The sequence below is a fragment of the Drosophila albomicans genome, chromosome 2L (assembly GCF_009650485.2).
Source record: "Drosophila albomicans strain 15112-1751.03 chromosome 2L, ASM965048v2, whole genome shotgun sequence".
Lineage (NCBI taxonomy): Eukaryota > Metazoa > Arthropoda > Insecta > Diptera > Drosophilidae > Drosophila > Drosophila albomicans.
Genome location: NC_047628.2, coordinates 3,727,720 through 3,749,638, shown reverse-complemented (window position 1 = coordinate 3,749,638; position 21,919 = coordinate 3,727,720). Strand labels below are relative to the sequence as shown.

General features: G+C 36.4%; 1 protein-coding gene and 1 long non-coding RNA gene across 2 annotated transcripts; one reads left to right on the top strand and one right to left on the bottom strand.

Moving 5' to 3' along the window:
• The first annotated feature begins 4,019 nt into the window (after window positions 1-4,019).
• On the top strand, window positions 4,020-5,030 carry LOC127565237 (uncharacterized). Its single transcript, XR_007954616.1, has 3 exons — window positions 4,020-4,114; window positions 4,571-4,630; window positions 4,888-5,030. It is a non-coding gene; the product is annotated as an uncharacterized LOC127565237 (long non-coding RNA).
• A 94-nt stretch (window positions 5,031-5,124) lies between these two features.
• On the bottom strand, window positions 5,125-7,399 carry LOC117563531 (zonadhesin-like). Its single transcript, XM_034241911.2, has 2 exons — window positions 7,323-7,399; window positions 5,125-7,256 (listed from the first exon to the last, which is right to left on the bottom strand). The coding sequence occupies exons 1-2, from the start codon at window positions 7,348-7,350 to the stop codon at window positions 5,125-5,127; spliced, it is 2,160 nt and encodes a 719-aa protein (XP_034097802.2). The 5' UTR covers window positions 7,351-7,399.
• Window positions 7,400-21,919: the final 14,520 nt, after the last annotated feature.

Sequence of the window (21,919 nt, the reverse complement as noted above, 5' to 3'; positions counted from 1 at the left end):
GGGTATAAAAAATGTGAGACGTGTTTCGGGCGAAAAAAAAACTAAATCGGTATATCAAGAGAATGTTGTAGGGATTTTTTAAAATATTGATTTATGCCATTTTGATAAACAAACAACAAGTCAAAATTGTCAAAAACAATTAAGCTACAGTCAAGTGTGCTCGACTGTGAGATACCCGCAACCCAATTTGATTTAAAGCAAAATATTGCGGTCTTAAATTTTAAATAGACATACCAAATTAATATACCGCAAAAATAATAAAAATATACCATATGTGGTTTTAGGTATATATTATATGTAGATACAGTACCACATTCAAAATATACCATACAGTACAAAATATACCAGATTATCGGCCAAAACATTCAAGATCCCATTGCAGTATGGGCAAAAAGTCCCCGGCATTTTTACCATTTTTGATGATAGAAACATAACACTTTGTACATATACCTAAAAAATAAAGAATTTCGGATTTTTTCTTAAATTCATTTTAAAATATATTAATGTAATATATTTAATAAATGTGCACTAAATGTATTTAATTAATATATTTTTAGCAATTTTATAAGTTGATTTGGATCACTGAAAAATTAAATTAAAGTTTTGTGACTCCATACTTTGATGCCCAGTTAATAATTTATTCTTCCCAAGGCTTTTCCTGCAACTCCAAAAAATCCAGCCTGAGAATTTCGAATTCATTATGTCCACCTTCTTCAACCTGATTATCATTATTGTCTACACATGCCCCTGTTGTTACAAGCTCAAAATCAAGAGATTCTAAAAGAGCTATAACATCTCTTGGTAGCTTTTTTTTATATAATTTAATCCTTGGCGTTCATTTAGATTTATGGTTGAAAGCAGTCGGTCAGAGGAATCCAATGCTCTATTGAACACATCTGCTATAGTATTTAGGCGGCTCTTTTTCCTTGCATGAGAACACATATCACGTTTGTAAAATTTTTTCAAATGGTAATTTTGACTTCAACCTTGGTCCTGCCTCACTATACGTCAAGCGTTTAAGACCAGGCTTTTCGCTTGGAACATCATCTTAAGAAACTCAATTTTGAACGAGGATGCAAGCCATTGGGCATGCTTTTCTGTTGCATTTTGGCGAATTAGTGTTAATCAATCCGAAAAACTGCTTAAGCTTATTTTTTATTAAGATTTTCTGAACATCACTTTATAAATTTTCATCGATATTTTGCAAAACAAACTGCTTCATACCATATTTTTGGCGGGTGTTGTTGCCCCCAAAATCATTCAACGTTGAATGACAACACGTAAGTACAACTGCAACATTGAGTATTGCCGTAAATCGGGCAAAAATGTTAACCACTATTTAATTGTTAACAGTTTAGTTAATAACATTCAGCTTTAAAATTACCTCGACTATCCTAGACTCACAAGTTACACTCCACAGAAGCACAAATACATTTGTTAGCACGGACCTAAAAACATACCAACAACACATTGTACGATTGGACAATATATCACATGTACTAAACATTTGATTGCAACCAAACTTTCAGAAATCATAAAGACTATAGATATTATTGAATGTAAAAATTATTATATATTATATATAGAAAGTAAGTTCTAGATTGTGTACATATGTACAAATTTTCGTGTACACAGAGAAGATATATATATATTGGAGGGTAGTGCAACATTGAATGGCACGAACGTGTTGCTTATGCATCTTCTTCAATGTTAAGTTATGAGGCAAAGTTTCTTTAGCAAACCAATTGCTGTAAGGTGGGGTCTCACATCTCTTATGTGTGAATGAATAACCACGTGCGCGTAGGTGTTTTTAGAGGGGCTTAACTGTCCACAGCGATACTCAACCATTCCATTTCACATTGCAATTTCGTTTCTTTCTTTTAATGTCTTTAATTTCATTAGGATTTAACAGAAAATACTTTTAAGGATATATTACTCGATTATTTTCCCGGTGTAACCAAAATATTAAACATAAATGTATTTGAGAGAAAATGTATTCGATATAATAAACAATCTTAGCTCAGAATAGAGCTTTAATTCAGAGCTATAAGAATAATCATTATATATTTATATAATGGTTTCAGTTTTTTAATCACTGTAAATAGTGTCGCAAGCGATATTTTTGTACAGTGCACTGCAGTGAAAAAATTGAAAATTGTTTCAGTTTATGTTATTTTGAATGTAAAGAGTCTCGCACGGGACAAATTCCGCCATGGAATTACCCATATATTAATTCTTAATTTAATTATGCGTTAACAGTTTAGCAGCAGTTTTATCATGAAAATATTCGTATTCCAAACAAAACAAGTAAGAAAGCTACAGTCGAGTGTGCTCGACTGTGAGATACCCGTTACCCATTTTGAGAAAAATCAAATATTGCCTGAATATTCTCAAAATTTACTAAAACAATATATCACAAAATATTAAAAAATAGTAAAAACATGTCAAATTGTATATTTGGTATATTGAGGTGGTACTACATTAAAAAATACTATATAGCGCAAAATATACTAGATTGTCAGCCAAAGCATATAAGACCCCTAGTAAGTGCCCATATTATTATTGCCCATACAAAATAGTATTTCTTTAAAACCTTCGACAATTTTTATCTGATCGCACTCAAATTTTCAGGAATCATAATTACTATAGATATTGTAATTCGCGAGTATAGCTTATTTATTCGATTTTTATTGATTTTCGGGGGCGGGAGTAGGCGTTGCAAAAATTTGAAGCAAACTTGATTTAAGTGCAAACATAACAAATGCTGTCGAAAAAAAATTATAGCTCTATCTCTTATAGTCTTTGTCACTTCTAGTGACACTTCGAAACCTCAATGACCTTGTTGTAATATGGAAATGATCACTGAAAATAATTTTGATTAACCATTTGAGCTTTAAAACAAGTAAGAAAGCTACAGTCGAGTGTACTCGACTGTGAGATACCCGCTACCCATTTTAAATAAAAGCAATATATTTTGCGGTATTATTCTCAAGATATACCAAATATACTAAAAATACCAACTGGTATATGTGGTATATCGGAGTAGTACCGCATTCAAAATATACCATAGACGGCGCAATATACCAGATTGTCATCCAAAGCAACTAAGACCCATACAAAAGTATTTCTTTAATAACTTCCAAAATTTTTCTCTGATCGCAACCAAATTTTCAGAAATCATAACTACTACAGTTATTGTTGTATATACCAAAATTCGAAACTCTAGTTTAAAAATTACGCTTGTTATTCGATTTTTTTGATTTGCGGGGGCGGAAGTGGGCGTGGCAAAAATAATAAATGCTGTCGAATAAAAATTATAGCTCTATCTCTTATAGTCTCTGAGATCTAGGTGTTCATACGGACAGACGGACAGACACACAGACACACAGACGGATATGGCTAGATCGTCTCGGCTGTTGACGCTGATCAAGAATATATATACTTTATAGGGTCGGAGATGCCTCGTTCTACCTGTTACATACATTTCCTGCCGGCACAAAGTTATAATACCCTTCTACCCTATGGGTAGCGGATATAATGAGCAAATTTCGATTAGAAGTATAAACGAAGTATTTAATTAAGAAATGTCTTAAACTTTTTTTTATAAACTTTGTAGCTTTTTAACATGTTGCGCAAAACTAATAAGATATTTAAGAACATTATATTCTCTTTAACCTTACGATTGGCATATGTATCTACAAAAGCCAATAGCTTTCACCACAGACACATTTTTGGATTGTACGTCTCAATGATTCCAATCTGGTTAACAGATCCTTGCAAAGTGGTCCCTGTGAGGGGCATCCATAGCATGGTTTTCCGCCAGGTCCACAAGGTTTCGTTGGAGGACATGTTGGTTTTGTTGGTGCACAAGTTGGTTTTGTCGGTGGACGTGTGGGTTTCGTTGGAAGACGTGTGGGTTTCGTTGGTGGACGTGTGGGTTTTGTTGGTGGACAAGTTGGTTTAGTAGGAGGACGTGTTGGTTTCGTTGGTGGACATGTGGGTTTAGTAGGAGGACATGTGGGTCTTGTTGGTGGACAAGTTGGTTTAGTTGGCGGACATGTGGGCTTTGTTGGTGGACATGTCGGTTTTGTTGGTGGACAAGTTGGTTTCGTTGGTGGACAAGTTGGTTTAGTAGGAGGACATGTTGGTTTCGTTGGTGGACATGTGGGTTTAGTAGGAGGACATGTGGGTCTTGTTGGTGGACAAGTTGGTTTAGTTGGCGGACATGTGGGCTTTGTTGGTGACATGTCGGTTTTGTTGGTGGACAAGTTGGTTTAGGGACATGTTGGTTTCGTTGGTGGACATGTGGGTTTAGTAGGAGGACATGTGGGTCTTGTTGGTGGACAAGTTGGTTTAGTTGGCGGACATGTGGGCTTTGTTGGTGGACATGTCGGTTTTGTTGGTGGACAAGTTGGTTTAGTAGGAGGACATGTTGGTTTCGTTGGTGGACATGTGGGTCTTGTTGGTGGACAAGTTGGTTTAGTTGGCGGACATGTGGGCTTTGTTGGTGGACATGTCGGTTTTGTTGGTGGACAAGTTGGTTTCGTTGGTGGACAAGTTGGTTTAGTAGGAGGACATGTTGGTTTCGTTGGTGGACATGTGGGTTTAGTAGGAGGACATGTGGGTCTTGGTTGGCGGACATGTGGGCTTTGTTGGTTGGTGGACAAGTTGGTTTAGTTGGCGGACATGTGGGCTTTGTTGGTGGACATGTCGGTTTTGTTGGTGGACAAGTTGGTTTCGTTGGTGGACAAGTTGGTTTAGTAGGAGGACATGTTGGTTTTGTTGGTGGGCAAGTTGGTTTCGTTGGTGGACATGTCGGTTTTGTTGGTGGACAAGTTGGTTTAGTTGGCGGACATGTGGGCTTTGTTGGTGGACAAGTTGGTTTAGTTGGTGGACAAGTTGGTTTCGTTGGTGGACATGTGGGCTTTGTTGGTGGACAAGTTGGTTTAGTTGGTGGACAAGTTGGTTTCGTTGGTGGACATGTGGGCTTTGTTGGTGGACATGTCGGTTTTGTTGGTGGACAAGTTGTTGTTGTTTGGTTTCGTTGGTGGACATGTCGGTTTTGTTGGTGGACAAGTTGGTTTAGTTGGCGGACATGTGGGCTTTGTTGGTGGACAAGTTGGTTTAGTTGGTGGACAAGTTGGTTTCGTTGGTGGGCAAGTTGGTTTCGTTGGTGGACATGTGGGCTTTGGGTGGACAAGTTGGTTTAGTTGGTGGACAAGTTGGTTTCGTTGGTGGACAAGTTGGTTTCGTTGGTGGACATGTGGGCTTTGTTGGTGGACAAGTTGGTTTAGTTGGTGGACAAGTTGGTTTCGTTGGTGGACATGTGGGCTTTGTTGGTGGACAAGTTGGTTTAGTTGGTGGACAAGTTGGTTTAGTTGGTGGACAAGTTGGTTTCGTTGGTGGGCAAGTTGGTTTCGTTGGTTGACATGTGGGCTTTGTTGGTGGACAAGTTGGTTTAGTTGGTGGACAAGTTGGTTTAGTTGGTGGACAAGTTGGTTTCGTTGGTGGACATGTGGGCTTTGTTGGTGGACAAGTTGGTTTAGTTGGTGGACAAGTTGGTTTCGTTGGTGGACATGTGGGCTTTGTTGGTGGACATGTCGGTTTTGTTGGTGGACAAGTTGGTTTCGTTGGTGGGCAAGTTGGTTTCGTTGGTGGACATGTCGGTTTTGTTGGTGGACAAGTTGGTTTAGTTGGCGGACATGTGGGCTTTGTTGGTGGACAAGTTGGTTTAGTTGGTGGACAAGTTGGTTTCGTTGGTGGACATGTGGGCTTTGTTGGTGGACAAGTTGGTTTAGTTGGTGGACAAGTTGGTTTCGTTGGTGGACATGTGGGCTTTGTTGGTGGACATGTCGGTTTTGTTGGTGGACAAGTTGGTTTCGTTGGTGGGCAAGTTGGTTTCGTTGGTGGACATGTCGGTTTTGTTGGTGGACAAGTTGGTTTAGTTGGCGGACATGTGGGCTTTGTTGGTGGACAAGTTGGTTTAGTTGGTGGACAAGTTGGTTTCGTTGGTGGGCAAGTTGGTTTCGTTGGTTGACATGTGGGCTTTGTTGGTGGACAAGTTGGTTTAGTTGGTGGACAAGTTGGTTTCGTTGGTGGGCAAGTTGGTTTCGTCGGTGGACATGTGGGCTTTGTTGGTGGACAAGTTGGTTTCGTTGGTGGGCAAGTTGGTTTCGTCGGTGGACATGTCGGTTTTGTTGGTGGACAAGTTGGTTTAGTTGGCGGACATGTGGGCTTTGTTGGTGGACATGTCGGTTTTGTTGGTGGACAAGTTGGTTTCGTTGGTGGGCAAGTTGGTTTCGTTGGTGGACATGTGGGCTTTGTTGGTGGACAAGTTGGTTTAGTTGGTGGACAAGTTGGTTTCGTTGGTGGACAAGTTGGTTTCGTCGGTGGACATGTGGGCTTTGTTGGTGGACAAGTTGGTTTCGTTGGTGGGCAAGTTGGTTTCGTTGGTGGACATGTGGGCTTTGTTGGTGGACAAGTTGGTTTAGTTGGTGGACAAGTTGGTTTTGTTGGTGGGCAAGTTGGTTTCGTTGGTGGACATGTGGGCTTTGTTGGTGGACAAGTTGGTTTAGTTGGTGGACAAGTTGGTTTCGTTGGTGGGCAAGTTGGTTTCGTCGGTGGACATGTGGGCTTTGTTGGTGGACAAGTTGGTTTCGTTGGTGGGCAAGTTGGTTTCGTCGGTGGACATGTGGGCTTTGTTGGTGGACAAGTTGGTTTCGTTGGTGGACGTGTGGGCTTTGTTGGACGACATGTGGGCTTTGTTGGAGGACATGTAGGTTTAGTTGGACGATGTGTCGGTTTTGTTGGTGGACATGTTGGTTTCGTTGGTGGACGTGTGGGTTTCGTTGGACGACATGTGGGCTTTGTTGGTGGACATGTTGATTTCGTTGGAGGACACGGAGGTTTAGTTGGACGACATGTGGGCTTTGTTGGTGGACGTGTGGGTTTCGTTGGACGACATGTGGGCTTTGTCGGTGGACATGTTGCTTTCGTTGGAGGACACGGAGGTTTGGTTGGACGACATGTCGGCTTTGTTGGTGGACGAGTTGGACAAGTCGGTTTTTTTGGTGGTTTGGTACATTGTGGTTTAGTGGGTGAGCAAGTGCATGGAGGTCGGGTTGGCTGCGTCGGTTGGCACGGTTGGATAGGTTGCGTGCTCGGTGGTCTAGGAGGCCATGATCCCCACCCTATTGAGCCGCGATGTTTTGGAGCGCCTTGACATAAATTGGCAGAGCATAAAAGGAAATAGCTCCCTAAAAGTGGAACAGAACAATAGTTTTACGAGACGATTCTATAAAATTAAAATCTTTTAATAGTACCAATAAGGAAGACGGTCGCCAATTTCATCCCAACAATTCACTTATCCCTTGACAGCCAGAGGAGTTAACTGAAACTGAGTTCTCTGTTGTGAGGTTTTAGAGTCTTATATATGATTTTACATGCCGCAATTGAACAAATAAGTTTTAAAAATAAATGTAAATATAAACATTATTTAAAGCAAACATTTGCTATGTGCACGCGTTTACAATAATACGTAAATATTATTCGGTATGAATGCCGACTTGCATGCTTAGCATACGTTCCACCTGGCATCTGGAGGAATAACTATGGCGATACTGGGAGTAACATGTACATGACCAGGACAAAAAGGTGCTTGGCCTAGTGATCTACCCAATTTTAGTATGGGTCAGTGGCTTTTTGAAATGTTTAATTAAATTCGATGATAGTAGTTTGTTGTCAGTTTTAAAATAGAATGGATATTTTTTAGATCGAAAGAGAAATGTACATATGTCTAAACTGTTAAGTAAGTGAAGTCATTGTTTTCTGCTTAAAGCTACGCTGACTGAAGAGTTAAGTGGGCCAACTTCTATCTCCGGCCAGCTGGAATTGCCTGCATTAAGCCATTAAAGCTAATTAAACTCAACCGTTGGCATTTACGACGACGCCTCCTGTACCCAGGCATCAACCAACATCCGGCGGCTTGTATACGGTTTATTAAGCCCGCACAAACACTCACACTCCAACTACCTTCAACGTAATGGGGACAGCGCATTGCAACAAATACTGACAACAGGAAGGGGTTGCGATTGATGTTGCAAATGGAGTCCTTCTCAGCAGCATCGCCGATGCAGCTGCAGCAGCTGTCATTGCGCAATGTTTGTAGAAGCACTGATTTTGCGCCACTTAAACTTTAAATGCAAACCACATGTCTACCATACTCAGCGGGTAGAAATGCCCAGAGATAGCATGCCACTTAGCGTCTTCTCCTGAAAAGTGCGGGCCATGGCAACCGTGCGCTTCAATGATAGACTCCATTCAAAGGAGGCTAAATAAAAAAGGAAGTTCAACAGCCATGCGAAATGAAAAACTGACAAAGCTGATAGATAAGAGATGAGAAACGAAGAGTACCGAGTACAAAGTGCAGAGTCCAGAATGCAAAGGGTAGATTTCAGTTTAAGCGAGTGGTCAATGAGTCAGTAAAAGACAGGTCCATTCCATGGCTTAATTTCCAAACACATTACATATGGTAGATACGGCGAGTTATATATTATATAAACACTTTGATTATTTAATTTTTTAAGATTCTCTTATTAACATTTCTACCTATCTCAGTTTGATTTTCCAAACAATGTATAATCATCTCTAAAATAAAATATGTCGCTCGATCTTAAGACTTTGTGTTCGTACCCTTTGACATTCCCTAATTAAGGGTAATATGGCGCTGCAATTTAGCATGTATACCTAATGGACTATAAAGCATTATACTAGTAGTTGTTTGTGATAGAATCACATTCTGACGGGCAACATTTCCATATTTCAATTCTATAACGTCTCGGCTGATCAAAGAATATATATACTGATGCCTCCTTCTGACTGTTAAATACATTTCCTGCCGTCACAAAGTTATAAGTGAAGCCTTGATATTCCGTAGCACTGTTTACATACTTCTATTGAATTGATAATCATTAAAACAATGATATAGCACTATTTTCGGATTCTCGTAATCAAGTAAGCCAGCCATCTGTCAAGCCAGACTGCCAATAGAATGGGAGGGCTAAGCGACGAATATCACATGTTAATTTCACAAAATTTGTGGTCCAAGAGCGACGAACAAACAAATTGTGCGGCATTTCGTTCAGACATTGATGGTGCAACGCTGATGACATCAAATAGAGCAACAAATCAATTGTTAGGATAGCTGTGTGAGAGAGGATGTACGCGAAGGGTCCTGTATATGCAACCGCCAATCAGGCGTAGACGACTTTACCAACAGAAACAGAAACCAAATTGAAAATTGATTATTAATTACCAGCCACAGTAACAATGAAAACATCTGAAGATGCTTCACGGCTAATGGCTAATGATTATTATTATTATTATTATTATTATTATTATTATATTAATATGACGCAAACTTTGTATTAAAAAGAGTAAACTATACTTTTTAATGAATAAGTAAAATTTATTAGTTAATTAACCCTAAAGGAATACAATAACATGGAATAATTCGAACACTGTTTTTCTGCCTTAATCTTAGTTTTATTGTTGTTGCATAAAACTTAATATTTTTGTATTATATACTCACATATATTCACAAACAAGTATACAGGAAAATGTAGTATTTTGACGTAATGCCATACACAAAAACTAATTACATGCAACAATGATTACATGTTTGATGTTTGGACTTGATTTGCGGTAACAATAATATAATACGTGCTCGACTAGACTAACTAAATTGTGACTACATCGAATTAAAACAAGTAAAAATGAAATATCCGCTAGCCATATTTAATAAAATCAGGTTCTATAAAAATACAAAAAAATACACACAATATATTAATATAGTTCTACACACAAAATATATAATAGAGGTCAAAATATACCTCATTGTCAGCCAAACAACTAAGACCAAACTGGCATGCAAAAGTATTTTTTATACAAATTCTACAATTGTTATCTGAAAATGTTCAGAAATCTTAAATACAATTACTAGTATTATTGTATGTATGATTTTTGTCGATATCTGTGGTGAAGATGAACGTGAAAAAACATAGCAAATAATATAACAAATACTGTCAAAAAAATTATAGCTTTATCTCTTATAGTCTCTGAGATTCAGTTTTTTTTTACGGACAGACAGACGGACATGGCTAGACCGTCTCGGCTGTTGACCCTGAACAAGAATATATATACTTCATAAGGATGGAGATGCTTCCTTCTGCCTGTTACATACATTTTAAATTACTTATAATTAAATAATTTACATGCAACTTAAAAAATTAAGTCATCTTTTAAAACGAGCAAGACATAATAGGCACAAACCTTACTTTAAATAAGCATTTGATGTCCGCATAGCCCTACACTCAAAATATTTATAGCAACGGAGAGATAATTTGCCAGAAGCGCATGGGACTTTAATTACACGTTTAAATTTTATGATAAAAAAAATATGTTTGTACGTGATCGTTCTCTTACTTTGGTGTCAATTAACATAAGAGAAGGTTACGCACCTTATGGTTTATATTTTAATTAGCGCACTGACTGCACAACTGAGCAAACACAGACATACATAAGTTTAATTCTTACACTGATATGTCATAACAACAACTTTGTCCGAACTACAAACTGGTGTTGTATCTAGTTGATTTTTCTTACATTATTCTTACAAGTAAATCAAAGGAGTTATTTGATTCCAGAACACATTCCTATATACGTATATGTTTTTATGTAAATAAAATGAGAATAGTGTCTCCTTAAATTGTTAACTTGTACAGTTTACTTTCTTTCTTGTTACGAGTATTAATTGAAACGAGCGAGTCTTTGTCCTTGTTTTTTTTTTAAGCTTTTCCAGTACTTTGTGTCCGTTGTCCTTTTTCCTTTTATTAAAATTGAAAGGAGGTCTAAAGAGCGTGACAATGGCGCTTTAGAGTAATGTGCAAAATTTTTATTTGAAAAATTAAAATAAAATTGTTGAACAGCAATTACAGCCAGGCACTGGTCTCTCGACAACAGTTCGCTTGGCGTCGAATGCATTTGCATTGGTAATGTTAGCATCGATGCCAGTTTCATTTCTGGCATCGATTGGGCAAAACTGTGTGAAACGAGGTGAAGCGGCGATGGATGGATGCTATGCTATTGAAATATGGCAAAGACAAATTATTGGTTTTTCTTTGAGTGGAGTGTGCTTAAAATGAGGCAAACAGTTTAATTAAAATGAAATGGCGCAATGCGTGTGAATGGCAATTCAAATTGCGGTGACCCCGAGAAATTGATGAATGCTTTTGTGTGGACGATGATATAGGACCCATTAAATGAGTCGTTAAATTGCCAAAGAGTGCATATCGAGCACTGAACTCATTTTACTATCGACTCAATGAAAAACAGGTAAGAAAGCTTCAGTTAATTTTGCTCATCTGTGTGATACCCGCTACCCATTTTTAATAGAAGTAAAACACAACAGAAATATTCTTAAAGTATACTGAAAAATATATAAATATATTGAACGTTATATTTATGGTAATATATCGATATACTATTACATTCCAAACATTCCAGTTTAAAAAATAATAATCCAGCTTTTCAACTACGCGTGCTATCCTTTTTATACCCGCTACCCATAGGGTAGAAGGGTATTATAACTTTGTGCCGGCAGGAAATGTATGTAACAGGTAGAAGGAGGCATATCCGACCCTATAAAGTATATATATTCTTGATCAGCGTCAACAGCCGAGACGATCTAGCCTTGTCCGTCTGTCCGTCTGTGTGACTGTCCGTCTGTCCGTCCGTCCGTATGAACACCTAGATCTCAGAGACTATAAGAGATAGAGCTATAATTTTTTTTCGACAGCATTTGTTATGTTTGCACGCAGATCAAGTTTGTTTCAAATTTTTGCCACGCCCACTTCCGCCCCCGTAAATCAAAAAAATTGAATAACAAGCGTAAATTTAAAGCTAGCTGCGAATTTTGGTATATACTATAATTACTATAGTAGTTATGATTCCTGAAAATTTGGTTGCGATCAGATAAAAATTGTGGAAGTTATTAAAGAAATACCTTTGTATGGGCAAAAACGCCTACTTACTAGGGTTTTTAGTTGCTTTGGCCGACAATCTGGTACATTGTGCCGTCTATGGTATATTTTGAATGGTGTGCTGTATCGATATACCAAACATACCATTTGGTATATTTTTAGTATTTTTTTAGTATTTTCGGTATATTTTGAAAATAATACCGCAATATTTTACCCTTATTAAAAATGGGTAGCGGGTATCTCACAGTCGAGCACACTCGACTTTAACTTTCTTACTTGTTTTATTTTCGGGGCGGAAGTGGGAGTTGTAAACTTGATCTGCGTAATTAAAATAACTCTAAACAAAAATTATAGCAATGTTTTATACATAGTTTCTGAGATCTAGGTGTTCATGTTGACGTATATACATATGTATATTACCCTACGGTTATAGGGTATACAAAATTTCAATGCAATCTTCAATATAAAAAATAAAAAAACCCAGCAATTACATACAATTAAAAACAAAAGTACCACAAATATTAAAATGAATTCTAAAATATAGATCGGTTATCTTATTTTCTAAATTCTGATTTAATTTAAACCCAAATGTCAACATTATTTCACAGCGGAAACCACTAATCAATCAGTTTGCTCTTACTAGAGCTCACCACTCAGTTAATTCATATTAAATAGCTTCCATTCCCTTTTTGAAGTGCGTTTATTATGCAAATTTATCACGTTACATAAACAATGTAAGCATTACTTGCATTAACACGCATTATAATACAGTCTATTATGCATTAATGAGAAGCCGCAAATTATTCAATTCGCCCCAATTTGCAATTCGTTTACTGCATGTATTCACGTACAATGATAACTCATACTAGTATCCAATCGAACAGTTATAATTTCCATTTCAATTGCTGAACATATATTGAAAATATCAATTTCAAAAATCGAACAGGAAATTGAAAGCCGCATGGTACAAAGAGAATTATTTCCAGATGAGTGCATTTGTAAAATACAATTGGAAGCTGATACCTTTGCCAAATGACGTGGCCAAATTTAGTACAGCTTGTAGTTTTAATTATTACCTAATTGTATTTACTTGTACAAAACTAAACGCGAAAAGATACACGCTGCCCATTGTAAATAAAAGTGAAACAGTATGCTATTCATTTTAAAATATACCGAATTAATATACCGCAAACATACTACAAATATACCAAAGGCTATATTTGCAATATTAATATTCTTTTATAGTGTCAGCCAAAGCAACTAAGACCCGTAGTAAGTAGGCGTTTTTGCTCATGCAAAAGTAGTATTTAAAGTGGGCGTGGAAAGAATTTCAAACAAACTTGATCTGCATGGAAACATAGCAAGTGCTGTCGAAAAAATTATATCTCTCTAGCTTAAAGTCTTTGAAATGTATGTGTTCATACCAAAAGACGGACATTGCTTTATCGTCTCGGCTATTGACGCTGATCAAAAATATATATCCTTTATAGGATTGGAGTTGACTCCTTCCTGGAGGTACAAAGTTAAAATACACTTCTACCCTATGGGTAGAGGGAATAAAAATATTTTAAAATTAAATAAATAGTGACTACTATACCTTGAATTATTGCCAAAAAGTTTATTGCAAAAAGTGTATACAAATTCGCAGAGCCAAAAGCTTTATTTGCATATAACTTTCATTTAGTTTGGCCGATTTTAATCAAAAATGCACAAAAGCAACACTTGCTTCCATTTTTATTTTCTAATTCTTTGTCGTATGAGCAAAACGTAACACCAGTATGGAAATACTCATACTTGTCAAGTACAATATGCAAAATATATTAATACAAAATGAATAAAGAATAATGAAATCCAGTTGCCACTTTATATAATTATCAGATTATCAGACTATTCATTTTAGTAATTATTTTCAGGAATCATTAAGACTCCAGACATTGCTGTCGGCCATTGTTACCAATATTCTAGTTTTCTATTTCCAACATATAGTAACAATATAGTATTGCAAGTCTGGTGGTTTATTTTAGTTAGGCAATGGCAGCGAAAAAAAAACAAATGTCTTTAAGCTTCCGATAGCCCACAACTTTGGATTTTCATAGTTTTAGTGCAAATTTCAAGCTCCTTCTACTATTTAATTATTGCCTTCATTTTAAAACTGGTGGTGTTCAGATATTTATGACGCCATAGCTCGGAGCTAATATGAAAATATGAAACGAGTGTTTTTCAGCCGAGCATACACTACTTTTATTTTTCTTATGACTATTTTTTATTAACAATGCCAGTGTTTGCCTGGCAACTAGTGTTGCATGCTGGTTTAATGCGAAGCAGACATACATAGTACTATACATACATACATACTAAGATACGTAATATGCAAGCACATATCCTTGTCTGTAGGACGTTCGGTAACTAGCAGTGGGCATTAGTGTCGGAGACAACAAATTGTTGAGCACTTGTTTATATATGTATATAAACTGTGGCCTGGTCAAATTTAACTGTTATTTTGAAGCAATTAATAAAAAGGAAAATATTCAAGCATAGTATGTGAGTATTTGTGTGCATGGGGCCAACACTGTTTCTATTTTATTTTCGTAAGAGATGTGGTGGTCTGTGGTGTTTGCGATAACATTGCGAATAATGTATGTACGATGAAAGTAAGTACATACCCTATATAGCATCACACATATCGTACTTGAACATTTTTTGGTCAGTTGTGTGCGTGAGTTTTTGATGTTACCACAGGGAGCTTACATTAATTAGTCGAGGGTTGTGTGCACAAACCGCTAGTAAGTTGGGCAAATTGAAAACGGCTTCACTGGGGGAGAAATTTCACGTAAATATAAAATCATAATTGGGACTCGCATTTATTTATAAATTATGTTTCGCATAGATTTAAGATTTTGATTGAGTATGTAGTAATTTCACTATCGTTAACCATTTTAATTAAAACATATTCAAAAATATCGCGAAGGTCAACTCAATGTCAGACATTCTCACCACAAGAATCTAATTCAACACTTTTTTCTTTAATACATACCCATCCATGCGTAGGTACTCATTTCCTTGGGTCGACAAGACTCTCAGTCAGCTGTCGTTGCCATAAGTGACCAATAACTAATGCTGTGGACAGGGGTCTCCCACATGACTCAGAGCAATTGACAGAAGCGACTTGAATGCCTTTGCAGGGATACACTCTGTATATGAAGTAATGTAATATTGTCACAGCTACCGAGATAGTTTTTATTTATGGATCACGTCTGGTTAAGTGCTTGTCAGGTCAACTGTTCCCAGTTGTTGCGTTTCACAATTGTTTCTGATTTAACGCAGGATGCTAATAACAATTTTCCCGCCTGGGAAATTGTGCCGGCGGGTGAGCTTAAAAACTCATTGAACGGGATACGTATGTACGTTGATTTTTTCCATTTTCTTTCCCTTTTCGCATTTGGCAGTCATTTGCTACTTAAGCACTTTGCACCAGACTGCGCCAAGTTTTCACACAACCTCGATTGGCTGCTCACAAATGTTACCTCCGGTTCATGCCACGAGTCGTACATTTGTAGTTTTGGGCAACGTTTCCTCAATAATTTTAAGCGGCGCTGTTTTAAGAACTTTACCGGCGCCATCGACTGTATCTCTGACCCCGCCGACGAGTTCACTCCTTGTTCCTTTTGCAGTCTTAACAGACTGCAAACATGCAAACAGACTGTAGATGCGAATTCAGGCAGACGCAACCTCTATTTTATTATATTTCCGCCGTTTTGAAAATTGTATAAATCAATGTTTAAAGTTGTGGCTATATTTTCGATATAGGAAATGAATCTGTCAGTTTAACTTTTGTGATTTGTGTATCAGACCGTGCAGCCATATAATATTGGTAAGTTTGTCTAACCTGAGAACTTCGCTATGTTTTATACTTACTCGACTCATGATTAGGCTTCTAAAATCATACCATGTATCTTAAAATAATAAAAACAAAATTAAAAGTTTTTAGTGTTCAAATTATAAATCTTATTGCCAAATTGGGGAAAATTTAACATTTTGTACAAGTTTCCAATATACAACTTAAATATGACGAACAAATTAAATTTTATTTTAACATATCTATTTATCTGATTCATCAACCCACAGCTCATAACTAGCAAGCTGAATCTTTAACTGGGCTGGGTTTTCAAGATATTAATTAGTAACAAACATTTAACTTTAATAATTTTTTAATTATAAGACACCTATTTACTTTCGTCGAGTCTAGTGGATTTATATAACATAAATATATATTAATTATAAAACGTTGTGACTATAACGATTGGAATAACTCAAGTGATTTTACTCATTTGCCAATAAAACAACAAGTAAGAAAGCTACAGTAGAGTGTACTCGACTGTGAGATACCCTCTACCCATTTTGAATAAAAGCAATATATTTTGCGGTATTATTCTCAAAATATACCAAATATACTGCAAAAATACTATAAATATACCAAATGGTATATGTGGTATATCGATATAGTACCGTATTCAAAATATACCATAGACGGCACAATGTACCAGATTGTCGGCCAAAGCAACTCAGACCCCTAGTAAGTAGGCGTTTTTGCCCATACAAAAGAATTTCTTTAATAACTTCCACAATTTTTATCTGATCGCAACCAAATTTTCAGGAATCATAACTACTACAGTAATTATTGTAATTATTATATATATATATATATATATATATATATATATATATATATATATAAAATTCGTAACTCTAGCTTTAAAATTACGCTTGTTATTCGATTTTTTTGATTTGCGGGAGCGGAAGTGGGCGTGGCAAAAATTTGAAACAAACTTGATCTGCGTGCAAACATAACAAATGCTGTCGAGAAAAAATGATAGCTCTATCTCTTATAGTCTCTGAGATCCAGTGTTTCATACGGACGGACGGACAGACGGACAGACACACAGACGGACAGACGGACATGGCTATATCGTCTCCGCTGTTGACGCTGATCAAGAATATATATACTTTATAGGGTCGGAGATGCCTCCTTCTAACTGTTACATACATTTCCTGTCGGCACAAAGTTATAATACCCTTCTACCCTATGGGTAGCGGGTATAAAAATGACAATTTCAATTCAAAATATACCAAATTGCCAAACAAAAAAACTATGACTCCACTCCTACAGCCCTTGCTTGCATTTAAAATTATTTCTAACTTTTTAAATTTGTATCTGATGGCAACCATGTTATCAGGAATTCACTTACTAGTTATTATTTTATGTACCAAAAATCGTCAAAACTACGCTTGCTATTCAATTCTTTTCGATTTTCGGGGCGTTAAATACAAACTTAATCTGCGTGCAAAAATAACAAGTGCTACTGCTATTAGAAATTTTATTTCTATTTCTTATCTCGAATCGAGATGTTCCTGTGGGATAGACGATAGAACGGATAGACATACAGACAAATTTGTTTATATCGTCTCGACTGTTGGCGCCAATTAAGAATAGGGGTCGGAGTTGCCTCCTTCTGTGTGATACAAAAATTGTAGGAACAAGGTTATAATACCCTTCTACTCCTATGGGTATCGGGTATACAATTTTTGTTTCTCACTGGGCTCGAAGATAGATCCATCTGCCTGTTACTTTTAGGTTATGATAAATTAATTGACGTTTTTATTTGTTCATACTTACAAAGGTCTACAAATAAATATTCTCCACAGTGTACGCCTTCTTTCGCACATTCATTAAAAAAGTTTTTGTCCAAAAGCAACACGTACCAAGGCAAAACTTTTCAATTGTCAAAAACTGCACCAAGGATCTCAACCGCAACATCTAAAAAGGAGAAAATGTAACAAAAAAGATTTCCAAGCTGAAAGTTTTGCGAGTCAAATGCTCGGAAGCTGAAGCTGCACATTCGTAATAAAAAGAAACAGAAACAGGCTTTAAACCCTCAAAAACCTAGATACTCCTGAAAGTTTGACATTTGATACCAGAAAAGAGCAGACGAAGTGAATTTTCACAAATTAAAACAATGTCAGCGACTTTGATGCAACAATTTGTTGCGTTGGCGTTGATTAGAGTTTCTCTCGATATACCCGAAAATAAGTTGGCAGCACGCCTAAGCGGCAGCCATATTAATTTTTCATATCCTCCTCGGTCTATCCTTGACTATTCCCTGTTCATTTACAATTTTTATACCCGATACCAACAGTTTATAAAGGTACTATAGTTTTGTACCATCAGGAAATGTATTTCTATGGGTATGTCAGCATTATCTACGAAATATATATCAGAATCAACTAGATATTATTATTTATATTTAGGTATATTTATCGGGCTAATTCGTTTTTTCCTGTTAGTATGTTTCGTTTTCATGCAAAATGGGTATTGTTGGAGAGTAATACAATGAATATGTCAGACTATCAACTATTTTCATTATATTTAATTATTTTTATTCATTTGTAAGTTGCAGAGTATTTCGAAGTCATGCAGTCACAAGCTTAGAATTGCATTTTGTATTTTGCTCTTATTGGAGAAGCTTTCGTAAATCTTTCATCAGTTGCCTCTGATCCGGCGTTTGTTCCTTTCATCGCTGCCCTCCTCGCGCTGCCGAAAAGCTGTCACAGCTGTTGCAGTAATTTGTCCTCGTCCTTTCATTTTGTTGGTCGTTCTCTCCTTTCATTTCGTTTTCTTCTTCAGCTTGTCACACTATTTATGAGTTTATTATTTTTTCGCTGCTCTATTATTCGGCTGGCACCCAGCTCTCAGCTCACAGTGCCGAGCTTAAAACTTCTTTCATTACAAGTGCTGCGATTTTTCATAACTATATTTTCTGCTCTTCTCGATTTTTTCTTCATTTTTTGTATGTTTTGAAGCGGTTAACATTTTTTACCCTTCGCGTTTATTTTTCAGTTATTTATTTAGTGGCATCTTTTTTTATATAGTTTTTCTGTAGTTGCTTAAATTGTTTGCAATTTTTGTCGGTGGCGGTTTCTGCTGCGTGTTTTATTATGACAGCACATGGCGACTGCAACAGCAACTGCGACGACGACGTTGGCTAGATAAATAGTTGTTCTCTTTTCGGAGTATTTGTTGTTGCTGTTGTGGTTGGTGTTGCTGTGTTTTAATTATTGCCATGTTGGTTTACTCTCTCCTCTCCTACTGATGTCGCTTGTCCTACCACAAATGAGAAAATTCTGCAAAAATATTATGAGCAGTTGGCAATTTGCTGCAGCCAATTTTCTACTTGGGTAACTTGCTGTTTGGTAAGAAGAGCTCCATTTTAATAGACATGCTCAAAGTCGTTGAAAGCCAGCGATAAACCAATAATGTTAATTTACTAAATATATTATTAAATATTACTAAATATATTGTATACATTGCTATCAAGATAATATGTGTTGTTTTCATTCTTTTAAAAATATTAGCTTTTATTATTTCATTAAAAGTACATAATATAACATTCTCATTTATTAATTTATTGAATATTTTACATTAGATTATTGCTACTGATTTGTATTCTACAAAGCACGTTATAGTTACATTTGCAGTAATTTTGCAAAGCACCATTTGTTGATCTGTATTATAAGCTTTGAAAGTCTATTCTAAAGTTTACAATCACTTGAGGCAAATGTCGCTACCCGCAACTGAACTCATCACACTCGAGTTAAACTTTCTCCCCGAAAATCAAGCCAAGCGATATATTTTACAACTTTACAAGATGCCCTGGGTGTATGAGGTTAAAGTAAGGCAAAAGATTTCTTTCCAACTTTCTGCCATTTATACTTACATATATGTACATACATACATATATGCTTGAAATATGCAACAGACAACATAGCGGCAAATGGTTAAGCATTTATGTTATTGACTTAAGTGCAACAAAACAGTTGCCCAGAATCAGACATCAGACAGTTACTTCTCACTCGTTAGTCGACAGCCAACATTCAAGAGTGAAGACAGAGGACTCTGTTCCACCTGACCCAAGAAATCCATTTTAAATTTGTGGAACTTTTTCCACAGCTTATTTACATATCAAATAAAAAATAAATAAATAAAATAAACTGAAGATAGATCTAAGGCCAAAATTCTATGAGTCATTGAGTCACATTTTGTTATAATCAATAATCTGGTTGGTTTTGTGCAAGGACAAGAGTTTTTATTTAAATAGATACCCTACGAGAACTACATTTTAAAAGGTGAATCATTTACATAAATTGAGTTAAAATAATTAAATTTTTTTTCTAACGGTTCTCGAACTCCAAAAAACATTTCATTTCACATTATAATAATCATTTTGGTAGAGTATATTTTTTTATTCGTTATACATCTAATTTATGCGTGTTTTTATTGAATACTGAAATAATGTAAGTTGTTTTTAAAGCAGTCAGAATCAATGAAACAAAGCAAAAACAAAAGGTTACGACAGCCGTTACAAGGGATATCATCAACAACAAGAGGAACAACCTGGTGACGTTTCCTCTCTCCTCCTAGTAACAGCTGTTCATGTTGTCCTTATTCAGATCTAATATTCGTTTTATATTTTTGGTACGTTTTTCTATTCATGTCAACAGAAAGTCGGGTTGCCACTCTTTGTTTTTGTTTTAGAACTAAATGTAACTCTATATTCGATACGAATAGTTTTTATTTATGGTCGCCAGCACCACAAAAAACGTCGTGTCACTATTATAAATAAGCAATTTGTGCTGATTGCGTTATTTTGTTAGGCTGCGAGGAAAGTGAGGTTTATCAATAGTCTGACTGAAAATCAATCTGCTGTTATAGTCAAAAAGTATTATATAAAAATAATAGGCCAACGAACAAATTACAATATAAATTTAAACCAACATATATTCATTCAAAGATTTTAAAGCAATACATTTGTAAATCACCCAAAAATCCCTTTTTTAAACTGACTACCAACTGAATAATTTTCAATTTTAATATGGACACAATTCATAAGGACTATATAATATTTTAAAAATAATCAAATTGCTAACTTCTTAATTTGTATTTAAAAGATATCTTTAAAATCATTAAGTTATTAAGTTAATTTTTTGAATGTAATGGCTTATCTCCTCTTTAGCATTAGTCTGAAAGTGTTAGGAAAATATTAATTTCCAAACTGATTTACTCTGACAAAATTAGTTTCCGCCATAGTTTATTAGCCTCATATGCGAATATAACTCTATCATTGTTGATGTGCCAGTACTGCCTGGCTTTAATATGTGGCTGACTGAGTGAATGATTGTTGATTTTACTACAAAATAAATACGCGCACAGCATGGAGGGATAGAGACTAGACTGAGCAAATCAAATAGCATAAAGTCCAAAACTGATAAGCAAAAACGGACGTCAGTTGACGCACGACAAAAACAAGGCGAAACCGAAACCGAACGAAATCAAATCAAATCAAAATATAGAAGCCGCGCAGCAGCCTCAACAGATACTGCTACTGCTGCTTGTGGCACTCTTTGATATATGGACAGCTGCTGGGTATGGCCAGAGAGATATATGTAGATATGGGAAAAGTCAGTGATAATACGAACTGACAGCCATTAGAATGGCACATGGCATGCATTTGATATACGCACGGCCATTTTCATTCATACTCACACAAGAGGCTGCAGCTCTTCACTTCAGTTTTGTTCATTCACGACGAGGCGCCATGTAAACTAAACTGAAACTGAAACCGAGGCCCAGTACGAAAATGAAAGCCGAAACCAAAAAGATGCTCGAGCATGGACATCGACTGTCAAGAGTTGAGAACTGTTATCTCTACTACTATATATGCCGACCATGAGCTTGGAGCTCGCCTCAGCTCGGCTCAGCTCGGCTCGGCTCGGCACAAATCGACATCGACACGGCTACGGACGATGTTCAGTGACAGCATCCGCTA